Source organism: Pituophis catenifer, unplaced genomic scaffold, assembly GCF_029215685.1.
Source record: "Pituophis catenifer annectens isolate HBS135680 unplaced genomic scaffold, rPitCat1.0.hap2 SCAF_1, whole genome shotgun sequence".
NCBI lineage: Eukaryota > Metazoa > Chordata > Lepidosauria > Squamata > Colubridae > Pituophis > Pituophis catenifer.
The window spans coordinates 322,998,877-323,017,733 of NW_027256881.1; the positions used below are offsets into that span (position 1 = coordinate 322,998,877).

Sequence of the window (18,857 nt, forward strand, 5' to 3'; positions counted from 1 at the left end):
ACGAAGCAGAAGTCAGCAGGGAGGAAAGGAAAGAGAGTAAATGAGAAACAAATAGGTGAGGATGTGTATACTGATGGGTCTAGCCCAATTCTGAACAATTAGCAAGGTCTCTTTACAGATTATTCAGCCTTCATCAGCCTAGTATCCACAAGGCATCTCAGACCTACAGGTCAAATATTCCCACTGCTTTCTAACCACACTGGCTGAAAATCCTAAGGGTGACATAGCAACTGATTCAGGAATACAGCACACAGGGGAAAGGTGAGTTGCATTTTGTCCATTAAAATGATAGGGCACTGCTTCTACATTCGTAAATACATTTATGCTGATGCATTTCTAGATATTCTGATGTATAATCTTCTTCAGATATTCCTGCTCTCTATGAGTAGGAAGTTGTGCATGCAGAAGGGCAGGTGATATCCTGGCCATTGAGCATTCTCCACAAGGACAGAGCCACATCTGGATCCTTGGTTATTTTTAGGTTCATATGGAAATGATCAGAGTCAATGGCCTGAGGCGCTTGGAAATGTGTAAATTTTTTCCTGCAATCTGCTGCCATTCATATATATGAGACTACAACCCCCATAAGATACCCTGCTTATCCAAAGTTTAATGATAATTCATCTAGCATCTGCAGATTCAATGGGTTTCGACTTAACCCAAGCAAGACTGAGTGGCTGTGGGTATTTGGACCTTCTGGGGACAAGGTTTTTCCATCTGGATTGTTCCAGATTGACCCAGTGCACAATCTAAGGATCCTCCTAGACTCGTGGCTCCTGCTGAAAGAGTAGTTGGTAGCCAGGCCTAGGACAGCCTTTGCAGGTGGTGAGCCAGTTGTGTCCATTCCTGGACCAGGAGGTTCTGTTCACAGTATTCCATGCCCTCATAACTTCTTGTTTGGATTACTGCAACATGGTCTACCTGGAGTTGTCCCTGAAGAGCATTCGGAAACTTCAGCTGGTACAGAATGAAGCTGCACATGTACTAAACACCACTTGAGCTGCATTGGTTGCTGGTGTGCTTCCAGGTGCAATTCAAGATGCTGGTTAACACCTTTAAAGCAGGGATGAAATGCTCCCGGTTTGAACCGGATCGCTCGATCCAGTAGCGATGGAGGCGGGTGGTTTGGAGAATCAGTAGCAAAAATCCCTGCCCCCCCCCCATTGCCCAGCTGAGCCGCGCAATCATCAGAGGCTTTTTTTCAATTTTTAAAAGCATTTTTTCTACAACCTCTTTGGCCGAAAAAATGCTTTTAAAAGTAAAAAAAAAAAGCCTCTGATGATCGCGCGGCTCAGCTGGTATCACCAGAGGCTTTTTAAAAAAGAAAGAAATCCTCTGCCGATCAGCCGAAGAGGTTGTAGAAAAAATGGTTTTAAAAGTAAAAAAAAAAAAAAAAGTGGCCACACCCACTCAGTCATATTACCCACCACCACCAAGCCACGCCCACAGAACAAATTTTACATTTCACCACTGCTTTAAAGCCCTACATTTCTTGGGACCATCTTATCTAAGGGAGTGTTTCTTCCTCAATAGTTTCTACCTATCCAATGTGGTTTGGCAAGTCAGGCACACTGTGGGTCCTCTCAGCCAAGGAACGCCAGCTGGCAGGCCCAGAAGGCAGTCCCTCCTCCCCCCAAGGAACATTCCCCCTTCCGAGATTGAGATGGCCCCAACCCTACTGGCCTTTTATAAGGCTTTAAAAGCTGGCTCTGTGACTGAACCTCATGGCCCAAATGCGTGAAGGGTCCTGTTTCTTGGCTTTACTGATAAGCAAGTTATTATGATAAATTATTACGATAATTTTCTCGGCTGTTATACATATATTTATTTTATACTGTTTTTAATTGTTTGGAATTGTTTGCTCTCTAGAGTCAGTTGAGATGGGTGGCTATAGAAGTTAAATAAATAAAATAAGAATAATGGGACTGCAGTCCAACACATCTAAAGGAGACAAGCTCAGCAAAGTCTATGTTAATCTACTAGATCAATGTTTCTCAACCTTAGCCATTTTAAGATGTGTAGGTTTCAGCTAGGGAATTCTGAGTTGAAGCACATTCACCATAAATGATGCTAAAGTTGAAGAATGCTGGTCCTAAAGTTTATCACATGTGGGAATACCCTGCATCTGCTGCAGATCACATCCTCACTTTTGATAATCCGTGCAGCAAAGCACTACTAAAGCACTGTAAAACACTCAAATTTCAGATCCTAGTTACAATTTGCTTCCTTCCTGGGAAGGAACATGCACTGTCCTGCCCTTGTTTCTGGCAATATGGAGAAGCTACATGCAAAGTGTTCAAACAACTTTACCCACAAAGGAATTGTAAAACCCATGTGAGGATTCCTGCATCTCACAGCTCTCTCCCCCTGTGGATTCTAACGTGGGAAACCTACTTAAAATAAATGTATCAGCTACACAATTTTTAGGTATACATTGCATATCAAGAAGACTGTGGAATGGCAAGGCTCCAGATATATAAGCAATAAATCCTTAGGGTGATTAGCAGAATTGGGGCATATAAAATATTTCCACACATTATTCTGCTTCTACTAATTCTTAGAGAAGAGGATAGAATCCAGGGCCTGTAGCAAAAATTACTCCTGGTAGTACCTAGGAAGAAAAAGGAAGGGTATGACAGACCAAAACAGTCTTCCCTTCGAAATGTGTTGGAACTACCGTGTTTCCCCGAAAATAAGACTTTGTCTTATATTTTTTGAACCCTGAAATAAGAGCTTGGCCTTATTTTTGGGGAGGTCTTATTATTTTGGGGCGTATGGAGCAAGACGGGGCTCCTCTTGCCGTCTTACCTGATTTCCAGCTCTGTCTCCCTAACCCTAATCAGAGGAAATGCCGGGGACCGGCTGCGCGTGCATTTAAATATTTTCGGGGAGGGCTTATTTTTAAGGGGGGGCTTATTAAGCGTATGCGCTCAAAAGCCTGATTGGGCTTATTATCAGGCGATGTCTTATTTTAGGAGAAACAGGGTATAAACCTCAGAATTCTATAGCACTCATAATACAGAAGATGCCATTATAAAAATTGAATCCAAGGCTCGAGAAGCACAAATGACCACAGGACTCCAGTAAGACAGCACGGGTATCTTGATGCCATCACATAGCGATGTGCAATGAAATCATGATGCACATGACACCACTTATGGAGATTCATGGTCATCATTCAACTCATAAAACAACTGTGCTCTCTGCTAACCATCCAGAAAGTGTCTGAGTCTTTATCAAAAGCTATGAATTAAAACAGGAGTCCCCAATTCTTGGGCCGTGGCCCATTACTGGGCCAGGGCCTTTTTGGAATCGGGCCGCACGAGATGCTGGCTGGTGCGCATGCACAGCTCCACGCATGTGAGCGGCGCCCCAAAGGTTTCTCTTCTCTCTTGCATGAATGGAGCTGTGTGTGTGTGTACATACTGGCCTGGCACTCATGCGGCCTGGCACTCCTCTGTCCCGCCAGGCATGCCACCAAGCCTCCTTCTCCCGATGCTCCAAAAGTGGAGCAGTGAGAGCAGAGGCTGAGTGAGACAAGCGCGCCCTGCTTAGCTTCACTGACTCACCAAGGCTACCTGCGCAGGACACCCAATCCGCTTTTGGAGCATCGGGCTTGGTGAGTCTGAAGTACCATGAGCCTGAGCCACCAAAGGCTTCTCTTCTCCATGCCAAAAGTTTTTGCAAATGGCCGAAAGGCTTTGGGGGAGTGATCTCGCACTGCTTCAGGCCTTCCATCCCATTGCAAAAACTTTTGGCGCGGAGAAGCCTGAAGGAATGCGAAACCGCATCCCAAAGGCTTCTCTTCTCTCTTGTGTGAGTGGAGCTGCATGGCTCTGTTCCCCTCTCCCGCCGCTCCTCCCAGCTGGGCTGCCAAGCCGCAAAGGTTGGGCACCACTGGATTAAAAGATCATCTCTCCATAGTGGATTTCTAAAAATATAACAAAAAATACAGTGCATTTTACAATAAATTATACTGAGAAGAGCTCCCTACCTTGTCTTTCAGTTTTTCCATCCAGCTTCTCACTAGAAAATTAACAACATAAAATTAATTGCAATCAAAAGTCACTGAACATTATGGTAGCATAAGGCCAACGTTAACCCAATTTTGTAGAGGATTAGAAGCTCCCCAACATCTAGAGAGCTTTCTCCATGGTAGAGTAGAGATAGTCCTCGAATTACAACTGTTCATTTAGTGACTGTTCAAAGTTACAACGGCACTAAAAAAAGTGACTTATGACCATTTTTCACACTTACAATCTTTCTAGCATCCCCATGGTCACATGATTTACATTCGGATCAGGGGTGAAATCCAGCAGGTTCTGACAGGTTCTGGAGAACCGGTAGCGGAATTTTGAGCAGTTCGGAGAACCGGTAGAGGAAATTTTGAGTAGTTCGGAGAACTGGCAAATACCACCTCTGGCTGGCCCCAGAGTGGGGTGGGAATGGAGATTTTGCAATATCCTTCCCCCAGGAGTGGGAAGGGAATGGGAATTTTGTAGTATCCTTCCCCTGGATGGGGTGGCAATGGAGATTTTGCAGTATCCTTCCCCTGCCATGCCCACCAAGCCACACCCACCAAGCCACGCCCACAGAACCGGTAGTAAAAAAAATTTGGATTTCACCACTGATTCGGATGCTTGACAACTGGTTCATATTTATGACAGTTGCAGTGTCCCAGGGTCATGTGATCTTTTTTTTGGGGGGGGGGGGCGACCTTCTGACAAGCAAAGTCAATGGGGAGGCCAGATTCACTTAACAACCATGCTACTAATTTAACAACCACATCAGGGTTCGCTTAACAAATGTGGCAAGAAAAATGTAAAATGGGGCAAAACTCATTTAACAAATTTCTCAATTAGCAACATAAATTCTGGGGCTCAATTGTGGTCGTAAGTCGAGGACTACTGCATATACAGTGGCCCCAAAGGCAGTGAACTCAGCAGCCCCGCCCAAGATTTTGGTGTGTGGACAAGACCCTTTCTGAGACATGGTTAAAACTCCCAGAAGGTGGATTGGATGACCACCAGCAGTTCTTGGGTAAATAGCTCTACCCCACAGCCTCTTCTTTGAATCCTTGAACAGGCACCTAAACAAATCAATGTAAATATCACAATGAGATGGTGAAGAACATATCATATTATAACTATGCAAAATATAGTTTGCTTTATTCTTGCAGTACTTTTAGAATTATGCCCAAAGTTGATTAGCAGCTTTCCTGCTACAACGTAAGTGATCATTATACTGCAGTTACAGTATGTTTAAAATGGGTTTTTGCACTATAGCGCGTTTTGTAAGCAAAATAACAATCTGGGATTTGAACCAAGGTCAATCCAGTTCAGATGAAGCTAGAAAACTACCCCGACACTGCTTTCTATAAGAATTTGCAAAAAAAAGTATCCTCAGTATGATAACTCAGCAGAAATGGCTTTGTTAAACCTACTGATGCCAAGAGACTATTAGGTTATTAAGTTTTGTTGTCCTTGATAACTGTTTCACTGAATAAACAGACTTATATCCAAGTTCCAGAGTATAATTGAAAGCAAGAGTCCCTAACCAATTCTCTGGAAGCATCTCTAAACCTGCAACTGATTGTGTATTGTGTAACTGACTTTCAGTGTATTAGATCTAACTAGGCAACCCATGACCCATCAGGTTATTGTTTCAGATGCATCATCATTTCAGAAATATTTACTTAACCTAAACAAAAGGCTAGAATGTCCATAGGGAGGAGGGGAAAAAAGCAGTGGAAATGGGGGCAATTTCCTGCCAGCTTCTCCACTGACTTTGCTTGTGGGAAGCTTTCAGGGAGAAAGTCACTGGGAAAGCCAGCAGGAAACATCACAAGTTGCTCCGGTATGTCTGCCCCAGGGATGGGTTCTACTTACCTTTACCAACGGTTCGCAATGGGACCGCTCACTTGCTCGTGCTTCTGCGCATGCGCAGAAGCTTCCTGATAACGTATGGGTCGGTGGGCGGAGCCTCCCACCAGTTTTACTACTGGTTCTTCCGAACCAGTCCAAACCAGGGGCAACCCACCACTGGTCTGCCCCTCCCCAGGGCCACTTCTGCACCCTCGTGCACCCACCCCAACCCACACCACACCCGTGTGCAAATTCCCCAAATTGGACTGCACTATGGCACACGCTCCCTGACCCTTGCCATGCCTCTTATGCAACCTTTTACTTCCTCCATACAGATCCTTCCTATGAAGAGATTGCAAAACAGTGTTCTCCAGGGGGTTGAGAAGGAATATTTATCTTGCCTAAACCATGCTCAGTGCTTTTCAAAGAATCACTGAAGTCGCCTCTACTCCCTCTCTTAATTTCTTTAGGAAGTTGTGTCAAGCACTGGGGAAATCAGGAGATTCAGGCAGTTCAAAGGAGTATAAAGATTTATTGCAAGCTTAAGTTCTCTACCAGAATCTAACCAACTGACTGTTAAGGGAAATGAGCAGGAGGTAAGAGAGGCATTCAAGGTGGGCTGGACTTAGACCACTTGTGGGCATGCAGGGACTCATGACTTATGACGTGTTTGACCCAGGGGTGAAATGCTCCCGGTTCGGACCAGCTCGGGTGAGTAGGTACCGATGGCGGTGGGCAGTTCGGAGAACCGGTAGCAAAAATCCCTGCCCCCATGCCCAGCTGAGCCACGCGATCATCAGAGCCCTTTTTTTCCTTTTAAATGGCTCTGACGATCCAAGCTCTGACGATCCAAGCTCTGACGATCCCAGCTGAGTTGCCTGCTAATCAGGCAACTCATCTTGGCTCGCCAGAGCCATTTAAAAGAAAAAAAGTTTTTTTCTTTTAAATGGCTCTGGCGATCCAAGCTCTGACGATCCCTGCTAATCAGGCAACTCAGCTGGGATCGCCAGAGCCACGTAAAAGAAAAAAAACTTTTAGAGCCTTTTGAAAGCATTTTTTTTACATGGTTTTACATGTAAAAAATGGTTTTAAAAGTTTTTTTAAAAAATTGGCCATGCCCACCCAGTCACATTAACCCCCCCCATCAAGCCACGCCCACAGAACTGGTAGTAACAAATTTTAGATTTCACCCCTGGTTTGACCCCTCCATCAGGCTCAGCCTGGTCATCTCATACAAGTTGCTTATTACTTATTTCTTTGGAGTTAAGATTTTTCCAACAGACAAGCTGTATTAAATTGGGAGATTTTTCCTTCCACTCTGGACAAAAGAAACTCTCAGTAAGTTTATGGAATAACAAGAGAAGGTTTAATTTTTGACAAACACCAAAAGGGAGAATAAAATGTTGATTTTGAAAAGTTAAGATGCTAGATGGACTTGAAAGAATATTTCCTGTGGGGTGCTTAAAAATTTATAAAACAGCATAGGAAGTCTTTGAAACTACTTGTAAGAGATCCTCCTGTGGGAAAATTTTGTTGATTGGAAAATAAACTGATGATCAGAGGGGACCTGAAGGGGAGAACAAAAGATTATTCTTGAAGGAAAACAAACACATTAACACAATGGATCAATACTATTTGACTATAGAAGAAATAAGCCTGTTTCGGAACGATTTACTCAGAGGTTGCTTACAAGAGCAAGTGATGCTTACAACAGCAAGTGATACTATAGCAGAGGATGTACAAGATCAACAAATTTTATTGGATAAAACAGAGAACTGACAGGGATTTGAAGTTTTAAAAAATGTTGATTAGGAATATGATATAGAAAAAGATATGGATCTCAATATGGATTTTAAAATGTTAGAACATAAGACCAGTATGGGAAACAATGCCAAAATGGATTTATCAATTAAACCAGCTGATGTGGAATGCAGCCAAGCGTGGCAGGATGGAATGAGCGTGGCAGGATGGCTCATTGGTATAAGGATTCCTGCCATAGGCAGGGGGTTGGACTAGAGGACCTCCGAGGCGCCTTCCAGAATCCAGTCCTATAATTCTATGACTCTACGTCGTAACAATAAAGGAGGAAATAGAAGTAATAAAGCAGAAGAGTGAGTTGGAAAGCCTTCTTACTTTGGATTTATCGAAGGAATGTGTGGAACAAAAAAAAAAAAACTCCTGAAAAGAGATAAAAATTGTTCAAGCTGTGCTTTGAAGGAAACAAAGAGAATGTGATAAGAAATCATCTTGTGAGACATTGTATGATTTATAAAGTAAACCTGTTGAATAAGAGTTAAAATGAATCTTTTCTTCATTTTTGATATTTTTCTTAGCTTGCATTAGTTTGTTATCTTTTTATTTGTAAGCTTTAATCAAATTTTGAGGGGAAAAAAGAAAATGATGATGGCATAACCATGGCTGAGTATAGCAGTGCTGAAGCAGCCACAATTCTAATCCTAATTCCAATCCCACAAGAATAATGGATCACAGATGTTGGATGCATTATGTAACTTAGTCCATTTGAGGTATTTTGTTGTTGCTTTGTGATTCACCTTTCGTCCAATTGCAGGTTATAAACAGACAAACTTGTGACACAAGAGTTTATGTATATAGATATACCGTGTATATATACAGTGTAAGCCATGGCACATAATTGTTTCACTATATTCTACATTGCTTAGACCAGGGGTGTCAAACTCAATTTCATTGAGGGCCACATCAGGATTGTGTTTGACGTCCGGGGGCTGGGGTAGATGTGGCCAGGGGTGACCGTGACCAGCTCGACATCACTTGTGTCAGGGGTGCCTATGATGACACAAATGATCAGCAAAAATGGGCTTCTGAGCTCCGTTTTCAGCTGCCACAGCTTCCTGCAACCCTCTGCCAGTGAAAACAGAGCTCAGGAGGGTCGTGTTTTTGTTGGCAGAAGCTCCACAAGCTGGTCCTTCGCTGTTTCCAGGGTGGCCCTGCAGGCCAGATTTAAGTACACCGTGGGCTGGATCTGGCCCCCGAGCCTTTAGTTTGACACCCCTGGCTTAGATCCTTCTTTAGCTAAGATTCTGAAATTTGGAGTAGTTTCAGAGAAGGGCTGTACAGGTAATCGGGGGCCTGAAATTGCAAAGATTTGAATCATTGTGTGCAAACTGGGCAATTGTTTAAATTTGTTTAATAAAATAATAAAGAAAACAACTGAGGGAGGTGGATGGGTTTAGCTTTTAGAATTATGTTACAGGAAATAGATTCCAACCGAATTTTAGAGAAAAATACTTCTTAAAAGTAAGAACAGGTCAACAGCAAAACCAATTGGTAACCGGTGATGGTTATGTCCCAAAAGAGGTCAAATAGCCTTTAATCCACATTCCTGCACTAAGCAAAGGGTTAGTCTTGATGGTGTAAATAAACCCTTGTAACTTCACGACTGTGATTTTACATCAGAGAGCTTGAGAAACTTAATTTAGCCTGGAAGAAAAACAGAAGAAGCTAATGCTTCATGTCCCAGTTTCTGTTCCATGAAGAAAGCTGCTTTTTTTTTTCTTTTATGAAATAAGATGACAGGATCTCAGCAACTTTAAAAGGATGAAATCCTAGAGGTGATGTTTTCCCTCTAACAGCATCCTTAGGGCTGAGAAGGCTATATCGGATTGATTTTTGCTTGGCACTTACTAAAATGAGGTGTATGAACCTGCAGACGAGAAAGCAGCCATCCCTCAGCCTCCTCCTGGTTTCAGAGTGACCATTTGGTAGCACTGTTCCAATATTTGAGAGGCTGCCACAAAGAAGAGGGGTCAACCTATTTTCCAAAGCACCAGAAGGCAAGACAATGGATGGAAACCATTCGAGGAGAGAAGCTACTTAGAACTAAGGAGACATTTTCTGACAGTTAGAACAATTAATCAGTGAAACGACTTGCCTCCAGAGATTGTGGGTGCTGCATCACTGGTGGCTTTTAAGAAGAGACTGGACAGCCATTTGTCTGGAATAGTATAGGGCAGTGATGGCTAACCTTTTTGCCATCGTGTGCCAGGACCAGAAGTTGGCAAACGGGCCATTTCCAGCCTCCAGAGAGCCTTCGGGGGAGTATGGAAAGCCATTTTCGCCCTCCCCAGACTCCTAGAAAGGCTCTGGAGGCTGGGGAGAGAGAAAAACGGGCCTTCCCACCCACCCCCCCAAGGCCCTCCGGCGGCAGGAAACAGCCTGTTTCCCTACTTCTGGTGGGCCCAGAAGGCCTAAAAATCAACTGGCCGGTGTACGCATGCGCATCGGAGCTGAGCTTGGGTGCCCACCGATATGGCTATGCATGCTACCTGTGGCACGCGTGCCATAGGTTCGCCATCACAGGTAGAGGGTCTCCTGCTTGAGCAGGGGGTTGGAACAGAAGACCTCTAAGGTCCCTTTCAAATCTGTTATTCTGTTATTATTCTGACCAGTACTATACTGGATTACTCTGTCCCTTTTCAAGCAGCTCATTGGGAAGGAAGGAAAATGAAGAGAGCAATAAACCAGACAAAAGGAGAGAAAGAGTAATGGCAGCAATCACTTCCTTTTAGCTTTGCTTGTTTTTTGCGATGCAATCCCTAATATATTTACCCTACCCCGGTTTCCAGGAAATATAGCCCATAATACCTAGCATTCTCCATCTCTCCTTTAAAGATGCAGCAGTTCTGGGAGAAAAAATAGGCACCTAACTTAATTCAGAGTACCTCCTATTTACATTCTTTCTTTCGGTCTCTAGTGCATTTAAATAAGTCTGCATTTTTCATAGTACTCTCAAAATAGTATTATTCTCTAAAACAGGTCTGCAGCCCACTATACCGCACACACCCCTTAAGCAACTTGTCAATCTGGTTCCCTGGGGACATTTTTTTTCCTAGCTCCCACTGATTATTTGAGAAAGCTGGAGGAGAGTAATTTTTCTATCGACTTGTGCTTTGTCAATTCTTCATATTGCTAATTGCCTAATTAGACCCTCCAGCAGGGTTAAAGCATCTTTAATGGAGTTCTGCATCCCCTTCCCTTCCCAGCTGAAGGTCTTCTTTTTTGGGGTGAAAGTTGTCTATTTTATAATTGGGTTGGAATTGGGCAGCTAAAAGAGACTGACTGTACTCTTGCAAGGTGCCTGAGTCACAGGTATGCACTTCCATTATGCAACCAGCAATTTAGCTATTACTAGACAACCCATGCCCCATTGGGTCATTGTTTCAGAAATATTTCCTTACTGTGAGTGGGCAAAAAAGCAATGAGAGCAGGAGCGACTTCCAACTTCCTGCCAGCTCCCCTATTAAATTTCCTTGTAGGAATCTGGCAAAATCAGAAATCTTCCTTCCTTCCTTCCTTCCTTCCTTCCTTCCTTCCTTCCTTCCTTCCTTCCTTCCTTCCTTCCTTCCTTCCTCCTCCTTCTTTCTATCCCTGCCGCCTTCCCTCTCTGCCTCCCTCTCTCCCTAACATTTCTTCCTTTCTTTCTTCTTTCCTCCCTCCCTCGAATTTCTGCCACCTTCCCCATTTATTTTGCTTGTGGGAAGCCTGCAGCAGGTGCAAAACAAGAAACATTAAGTTGTATATCTACCAGAGGACCCTGAGGTTCAACTAATACATGATGCAGAACATTCACAATTCTAGTTTTTTTAAATTTCAAAGCAGCCACACAAGGCTGTTGCTTGGATGGTAGGAATAATTATGAGGATGAGATTCATCTGTTTCCTCCCCCAAATGCTTCCCAGTCTAGGTTGCATTTGCTGCAAAATGGGATGGAGGTTAATATACCGGTATTTAAAACTGCAGATTTCTGTGAGACTAAATAGGTGAGAAGGTGATTCCCAGGAAAGAAACAACATAGGAGAGAAGAGTTAAACCCTTTCTCTTGTAGATCATCTACCCAGATAAATTATTGACCCATTCAAATGAGCAGATTTTAAGTAAACATAAACAGTATATATTCATTCATCTCTCCATAAATGATTCTGATCAAACAACAGCTTCATGTCTAGCTTGGATTAAAATATCCTTGTTCCTGTATTTTCCATCATGTGCTCAGCACAAAAACAATATGCCTCCACTCAAATATTTCTAAGGCTTAACATCTAATAGGACCTCTATGCCTCAGCTCCTGCCAACATAGCAGCTCAAAAGCATGCAAATGCAGCTAGATAAATAAGTACCACTTCGGTGGGAAGGTAACAGCGTTCAATGCACCTGGGTATATAGTAGTCATGCTGGCCACATGACCACAGAAGCATCTTTGGACAACACTGGCTCCCTCAGGTAGGAAATGGAGATGAGCACACATACACACACACACACATATACATACACACACACCGAGTCAGACACAACTGAACAAGGGAAGCTTGTACTTTTTTTTGTATTTTAGCTGCACAGATCTGACCAATAAAGGGCAGCAAAGAGACCACTGCACTCCAGTTATCAGGTATTCCAGAGATGGACCCAAGCTATATACCCAACCATGGTAAATCCCAACCCTTTTGAAAAATAGCTGATTTTTAAAAGCATCTCAGAGGTAGGGCTACTTTAAGGAATTTGGGAGCTCCCCTTACACATAGTCCTAGATTAACATGGCACATGGAAGTGGAGGTAGAAAAAAAAAGAAGAGGAAGAAACAGTGTACTTTAGGGGAAAAATAAACTTTTTGTGCAAAAAACATGATTTGGAAACAGAATAATGCATTTACCATGCAATAATTACTTAGGAGAATGACTTAATTGACTCAACCTAATCCACTGGCTAACATGGAGCTTTTGGTGGATTTGTCTCACCCCTCCACCTCCCACTCCTAAGGGCAATCTTCCCATTAGCTAATATGGAGCTGCTTTAGCCAATGCATAGACCTCCCCTTTCAAGAACTCTTGGCCTGGGATGAAGACGGGCGCAGCAGAGGCAAGCTGTCACAGCCTTCACATCCTGGGCTGATGATGAGGGCTATGCACACTTTTCCAGGCAGGTTATTTGCTCTGCAGGATGCTTTCTGGGAAAGAAGTGCAGCTGTGCTATGATGTCCCCAGTTGGCCTTATGCTAAGTTTTGTAGTCCTTCTATTTTGAAGTAGAGGCCCTTGGGTTCCTACTGTGACAGGTGAAGCGAAACAAACAATTACATTTTTTAAGATTGCTAAGTCTGTTGATCAGTCCAGCTAACTGCATGATTTCCCTTCAACTCACAAAGCCTTTTGGAAACTGAAGTGGCCAGAGCTGTCGAGAAGTACAAGGACTCAAAGCTTATTTTTAGCTAAGCAGGAGAAGGAGGAGACCTCAGGACTTGCATAGGAAGATACGTATATATTAGCTTACTGCAGAGATATTATCTAAATCAGGCAAACAGCTGGTCCTGCCCCAGCTCCTCATCCTTCTCCATCTGGACTGGCCCCATGGACACTCAGCCTGGATCTTGCCTAGTGGGGAACTGGGCTAACATTACTCCTGAACTGCAGCATTGTGCAAATCAAAGGAAGGGAATGCAGAGGGTGAGAATCAGGGGTGAAATCTAGCAGGTTCTGACAGGTTCTGGAGAACCAGTAGTGGAAATTTTGAGTAGTTTGGAGAACCAGCAAATACCACCTCTGGCTGGTCCCAGAGTGGGGTGGGAATGGAGATTTTGCAATATCCTTCCCCCAGGAGTGGGGAGGGAATGGGGATTTTGCAGTATCCTTCCCCTGGAGTGGGGAGGGAATGGGGATTTTGCAGTATCCCTGCCCTGCCACGCCCACCAAGTCATGCCCACCAAGCCACACCGACAGAACCGGTAGTAAAAAATTTGGATTTCATCACTGGCGAGAATGGACAGGTAAGCAGCAGCAGCCCAAACAGGGTAGATTACATCCTTGACTCAGTAAGTATTTGAATAACATGGTACCAAAGAGAATAGCAATATATTTAGAGCAAATGACAGCATTTATAAAATTATATATACTGCTCAAAAAAATAAAGGGAACACAAGCAGAAGACATCCGGATCTGAATGAAGGAGCCTGGTGGCGCAGCAGACTAAACTGCTGCTGTTAAAGTAGCACTTAGTTGCCAGCTGCCTGCAATTACTGCAAGTTCAATTCTCACTAGGCTCAAGGTTGAATCAGCCTTCCATCCTTTCGAGGTAGGTAAAATGAGGACCCGGTTTGTGGGGGCAATAAGCTGACTTTGTATAAAAAAGAACACCTTAGGGTTAGGGGGGTCTGAAAGCCCTACTAAGCAGGTATATACAAAAGTATGAAGGCTATTGCTTAATGCATTGTAAGCCGCCCTGAGTCTCCGGAGAAGGGTGGCATATAAATCGAACTAATAAATGAATGAATGAATGAATGAATGAATGAATGAATGAAATAGCCTTATTAAATACTTTGTTCTTTACATACAGTAGTTTATACACTGCTCAAACAACTAAAGGGAACACAAAACTACTGTATGTAACGAACAAAGTATTTAATAAGGCTATTTCATTCATTCAGATCTCGGATGTCTTCTGCTTGTGTTCCCTTTATTATTTTGAGCAGTGTATATACAATATAATTGTCTCTCTCCACACACACACTCTTTAGTACACATTCCCTTTTATTCAGAGTAACTTATACATCACATCCTACTCACCCTATTTATGCCATTCATGCAGCGTCAGCTTGTCTTTATTTCAACAGACCTCTGCTCCTTTCTCTTGTGATTTATTTCATTATTTTAACCGCACTGTTATTCAACTGAAGGCAATATACATACCTAATGTCCCTGTCTCTTATTTTCCCCATAACAACAACCATGTGAGATGAGCTGGGCTCAGAGAGAGATCTGGCCCAAAGTCATCCAATTGGCTGTCATGCCTAAGGAAGAATTAGAATTTCCCAGTGGTGGGATTCAAGTAATTTAACAACCGGTTCTCTGCCCTAATGATTTCTTTCAACAACCAGTTCACCAAACTGCTCAGAAAGTTAACAACCGCTTCTCCCAAAGTGGTGCGAACTGGCTGAATCCCACCATTAGAATTACCTTTCCTTGGTTTCTAACCTGGTCCCTCAGCTTCTACACTGCTGTTTTTCAAACTTGGCAATTTTAAGATTTATGGGCTCCAATGCTCAGAATTCCCCAGCCAGCAAGCTGTCCCCAAGTAGTCTTATATCCTCGTATTATAGAAACACAGGTCCCATAATCCTTTGATATTGCCATACTAGTGATGGGAACTGGATTTTTTTTTATTCAAAAAACCGCCATGCTAGAGGAACATTATTCTCTGTCATACTGGCCATGCAGTAAAGCTGTCTTTACCTCAGAACTGTTACTCAGTCAAGAGCAGCTTTTCTAATATTCATCAGTTAAATGCAAACCCCACCCCCCCATAATGATTCCACATCTTACAGGATCTAATCTGGGTCGGTCTCCAGGACCAGGCATTTAACCTTTTCAGCTTTCGCACACTCTGCTAAAGAGAAGTTCCCTGAAGATGGGCTCCAGCACAAATCCAAAAGCTCAGAAGACTAAACTTCTCGTCCCGGTGACCGACCCAGATTGGATCCTGCAACATCATCCTGGGACATGCATATCTGCCTTCATTCAGGCCACATCTTAGTTTAGAGAAATCCATGTGCTTATAAACAAGGAATGGTGTTAATGGGCTCTTTCCCAGCAATGTGTAATAACAATGAAAACTATTCATTAAGATGCAAAAGGATAATGGTGTAAAATGAACTATAACTATGCTTATTGCAATTGAAGAAAATAAAAAGAAGATTTAAGAAAAGGAAAAGGATTTATTAACTCTTGGATGAAAGCTCCACTGTTGAAAAGATTTCTCAGGCTAAAATGCCTAAATTAAAAAAGAAATTGGCCAAAGGAGGCCAGTGTCATTATTTAGATAGGCAACTAATTCTTTTTGACAGCTCAACAGAGACCTGACAAGTAATTTTTTTTTCAGGGCACAGACTATAATAGTCTTGAGATAGAGGCTGACTGCTGGGTATTAGGAGAAACATGGTACCAGTAGTGAGACAATGTAACTGAAGATACGGCAAGGAAATGGGACAAGCTTTCTTAGATTTGCTCAAACTAAGACCGGATAGACATTTGCTGAGAATGCTTCCATCTGGATTTCTACTCTTAGTATCATTAGAGGCCAGTTGGGCCATCTAACCAAGGAAACAATCAATCATCAAACAAATCAACCCAGAGTTCTCACTCAAGGCAAAAATGTCCAGGCTCAAATGACCAAATTTTGGACACATTGTGGAAAAGGTGGAAGGAAAGAGAAGAGGATGATTACCATCAAAGTGAATGGCACCATTGGAAAACCTAAAGGATCCAATGGGGGGAAATCTATCTATGAAATTCCTAAGAGACAACACCAACTTGAAGGCACATAATCATTCAATCAATCAATCAATCAATCAGTTTTGGCTACCGAATCCAGTCCTGTATTCTGTGCAGCTAAAACATCTCTGAGATATCTTGACCACCTCCAGTGAAGGGAGCCTAGAATCAACCTTCTGATTGCTCATTGCTTTTCTGACTACATCTTTCCAGGAGTAAGCAGGAGCTGGGCTCAGGGGCTAAATCATTCTGTGATTTTTCTGAACCCAATTAATTCTACCATTTGCCCCTTTTTACATGACATCCCTTCAGGTATTTGGGGTGAATTATCATATCTGTCCCCCACTCCTTACTTTTTTCTATTTCATGTTAAAGATACCCAATACTCTCAAGTTTTTAACAGAACTAATTTTTCAGTTGGGTGACCAGTTTCACCATGTCCTTTGAACCTATTCCAATTCACCTACAATATGTTATAATGCTAAAAAAAATCAAAATTTGTTCCAGACCTGAGTTCTTTAGAATAAATTTGTTGCAGTAATTGCTAAACAGGAAACCAGAAGTAATTATATGTCTGATAGTACAAGGGCATTATTAATTACATTTATGTTACCATAATATATTAGCAAAATTTAGTATTTAAAGAAGAGAAACTTACTAAAGATTTTGTGAGAGTATGCATTCATTATCATTATATAATGGCTGTGTACTAAACTAATTAGTTCCACCTGCTCCTTTAAAAAATCCAAAATCCATAATTTAGTGCTTCATTTGCTAGGATCAACAGACAAGGCATTGTTTCTGTCTTTTGCTAATTTGCCCCATTGAACAAAGAGGTTGGCTGGGTAATTCTGGAAGTTGAAATTTACACATCTTAAAGTTGTCAAGGTTGAAAAATGTAATTTAAGGATTCCAGGACTATTGATTATATTAAGAAAGAAAAAAACAGCCCAAAAGAAGGTTATGGCAAAACTGCATGAAAACTGCATAGCAGCAAAGTCCCATGAAGTTGAGAAGAGGCATTTTTACCTCTTTTTTTTTTTTTTTTAATGGAGCAGGATTTTTAAATTGTACCTCTTACTGTTTTATTTATTTAGAGTATGGCATACAATGTCAGGGAAATCTACACATGTGAGACACAATGTAGTCCTGACAGCCTATATTACTAGTTCATTCCATTTGGCGCTTGGTGCACCACCGGGGGGGGGGGGGAACTAGGTTTACACCAAGTAGCTAGTAGTGCTTGTGTTGTTAGCTCTTCCAGGCTCCTCCGCCAATCTCCTCTCGCTTCATGTGGTAATGCCTTGCATCTGGCCAGATCCAGCACAGGCTTCTGCTCTCCGCACACATGAACACAGCTAGTTTTTTTTCCCCCACCGAAGTGATAACCATTTATCTATTTGCAATATTGCCTGCCTTTGAACTGCTGGGTGGGCAGGAGCTATGGATCGAGCGACGGCAGCTCACTCTGTCTCATGGAGCTGGGCTTGAACCGCCGGAGTGCACATCATTCCTGGCTGGCAGTTCCAGGGTCATTAAGCCTCTGCGTCATCACATCACATCCCCACCAATTGCAGAATCTGAAAGATTCTGGTGGGTTTACATTTTTGTTTTGCCAGAAGCAGAAACAACTCCAGAAAAAAAAAAAACTTTTCTTTAATCCTCACCTACTAATTCTATTTCCAGATTAATGCTGTTTTAAAGTGATTGGGTCATTTATGCTGCCACTGGAAACTGGAAACCGAAAACAGCCACAGATAGCCTAGCTCACATATCAAATCTATAAAGTCAAAATAAATGCTCTACTGTCTCGATCCTGGTGATTTGTTTACTGAAAAGTAGCATTTCTGCAGGAGTTTGGATTGCTTTGTCCTCATGTAGCCTTTTCCCTCCCCAAGCTCCTCCAAAGCAATTGCAAAAACTGAACAGATGAGAGCAAGACATCTGGATGGCAGATGTATTGGATTGTCATAATGCATCTTCCCAAAAGGCATTTATATCTTACACACCATCCCCATGATTTTCTGTTGTCCTCTGGAGACTAGCAGTGATGGCTGCCACTTTAGTAACCCCTTGTTCACTAAAAATACTTCTATGACACTGATGGTTAACCTTTTCGACACCGAGTGCCGAAATTGGAGTGCACACGTGCATGCACCAGAGCGCCATAACCAGGAGAAAGCAGCTGGCCGGTACACATGCATGCAGTGGCCAGCTGCACTTCCGGGTTCCATTGCACACATGCACACCGGTCTGCTGCTCCTTTCCGGGTTCCAACATGCGCATGCACACTGGGCAACTGGTCTTCATGCAAAGACCAGCTGGCCAGAACCCGGAAGAGTAGCTGCTGATGGCGCACATGCCCACAGAGAGGGTTCTACGTGCCATCTCTGGCATGCGTGCCATAGGTTCGCCATCACTGTTCTATGACATTAACACTGTTATTTTCTTTTTCTTTATATCATAGAGTTGGTAGAGGCCACCTCACCCAACTGAACCCCTCACTCAAAATAAAAATTCAGGTACAAGCTCTCACACAATCACAAAGTTGGAAGAAGCCATTTAGGTCATCCAGTTTAATCCCCTGCTCTGACTGGCTGAATTATCTCAGACAAGACGGCTGAACATACCCAGTAGGAATAAGAGTCCACCATCTCTCTGGGCGACCATTTCCACTATCAAGTCGATCTAAGGTTTTGT

General features: G+C 42.8%; 1 protein-coding gene across 1 annotated transcript in view; it reads right to left on the reverse strand.

Moving 5' to 3' along the window:
* Positions 1-18,857, reverse strand: part of ARMH4 (armadillo like helical domain containing 4) — a 51,113-nt gene that overhangs the window by 5,763 nt on the left and 26,493 nt on the right. The window contains 1 exon segment of the mRNA XM_070931654.1: positions 3,995-4,026. Within this exon segment, the coding sequence (XP_070787755.1) occupies positions 3,995-4,026 (32 nt within the window).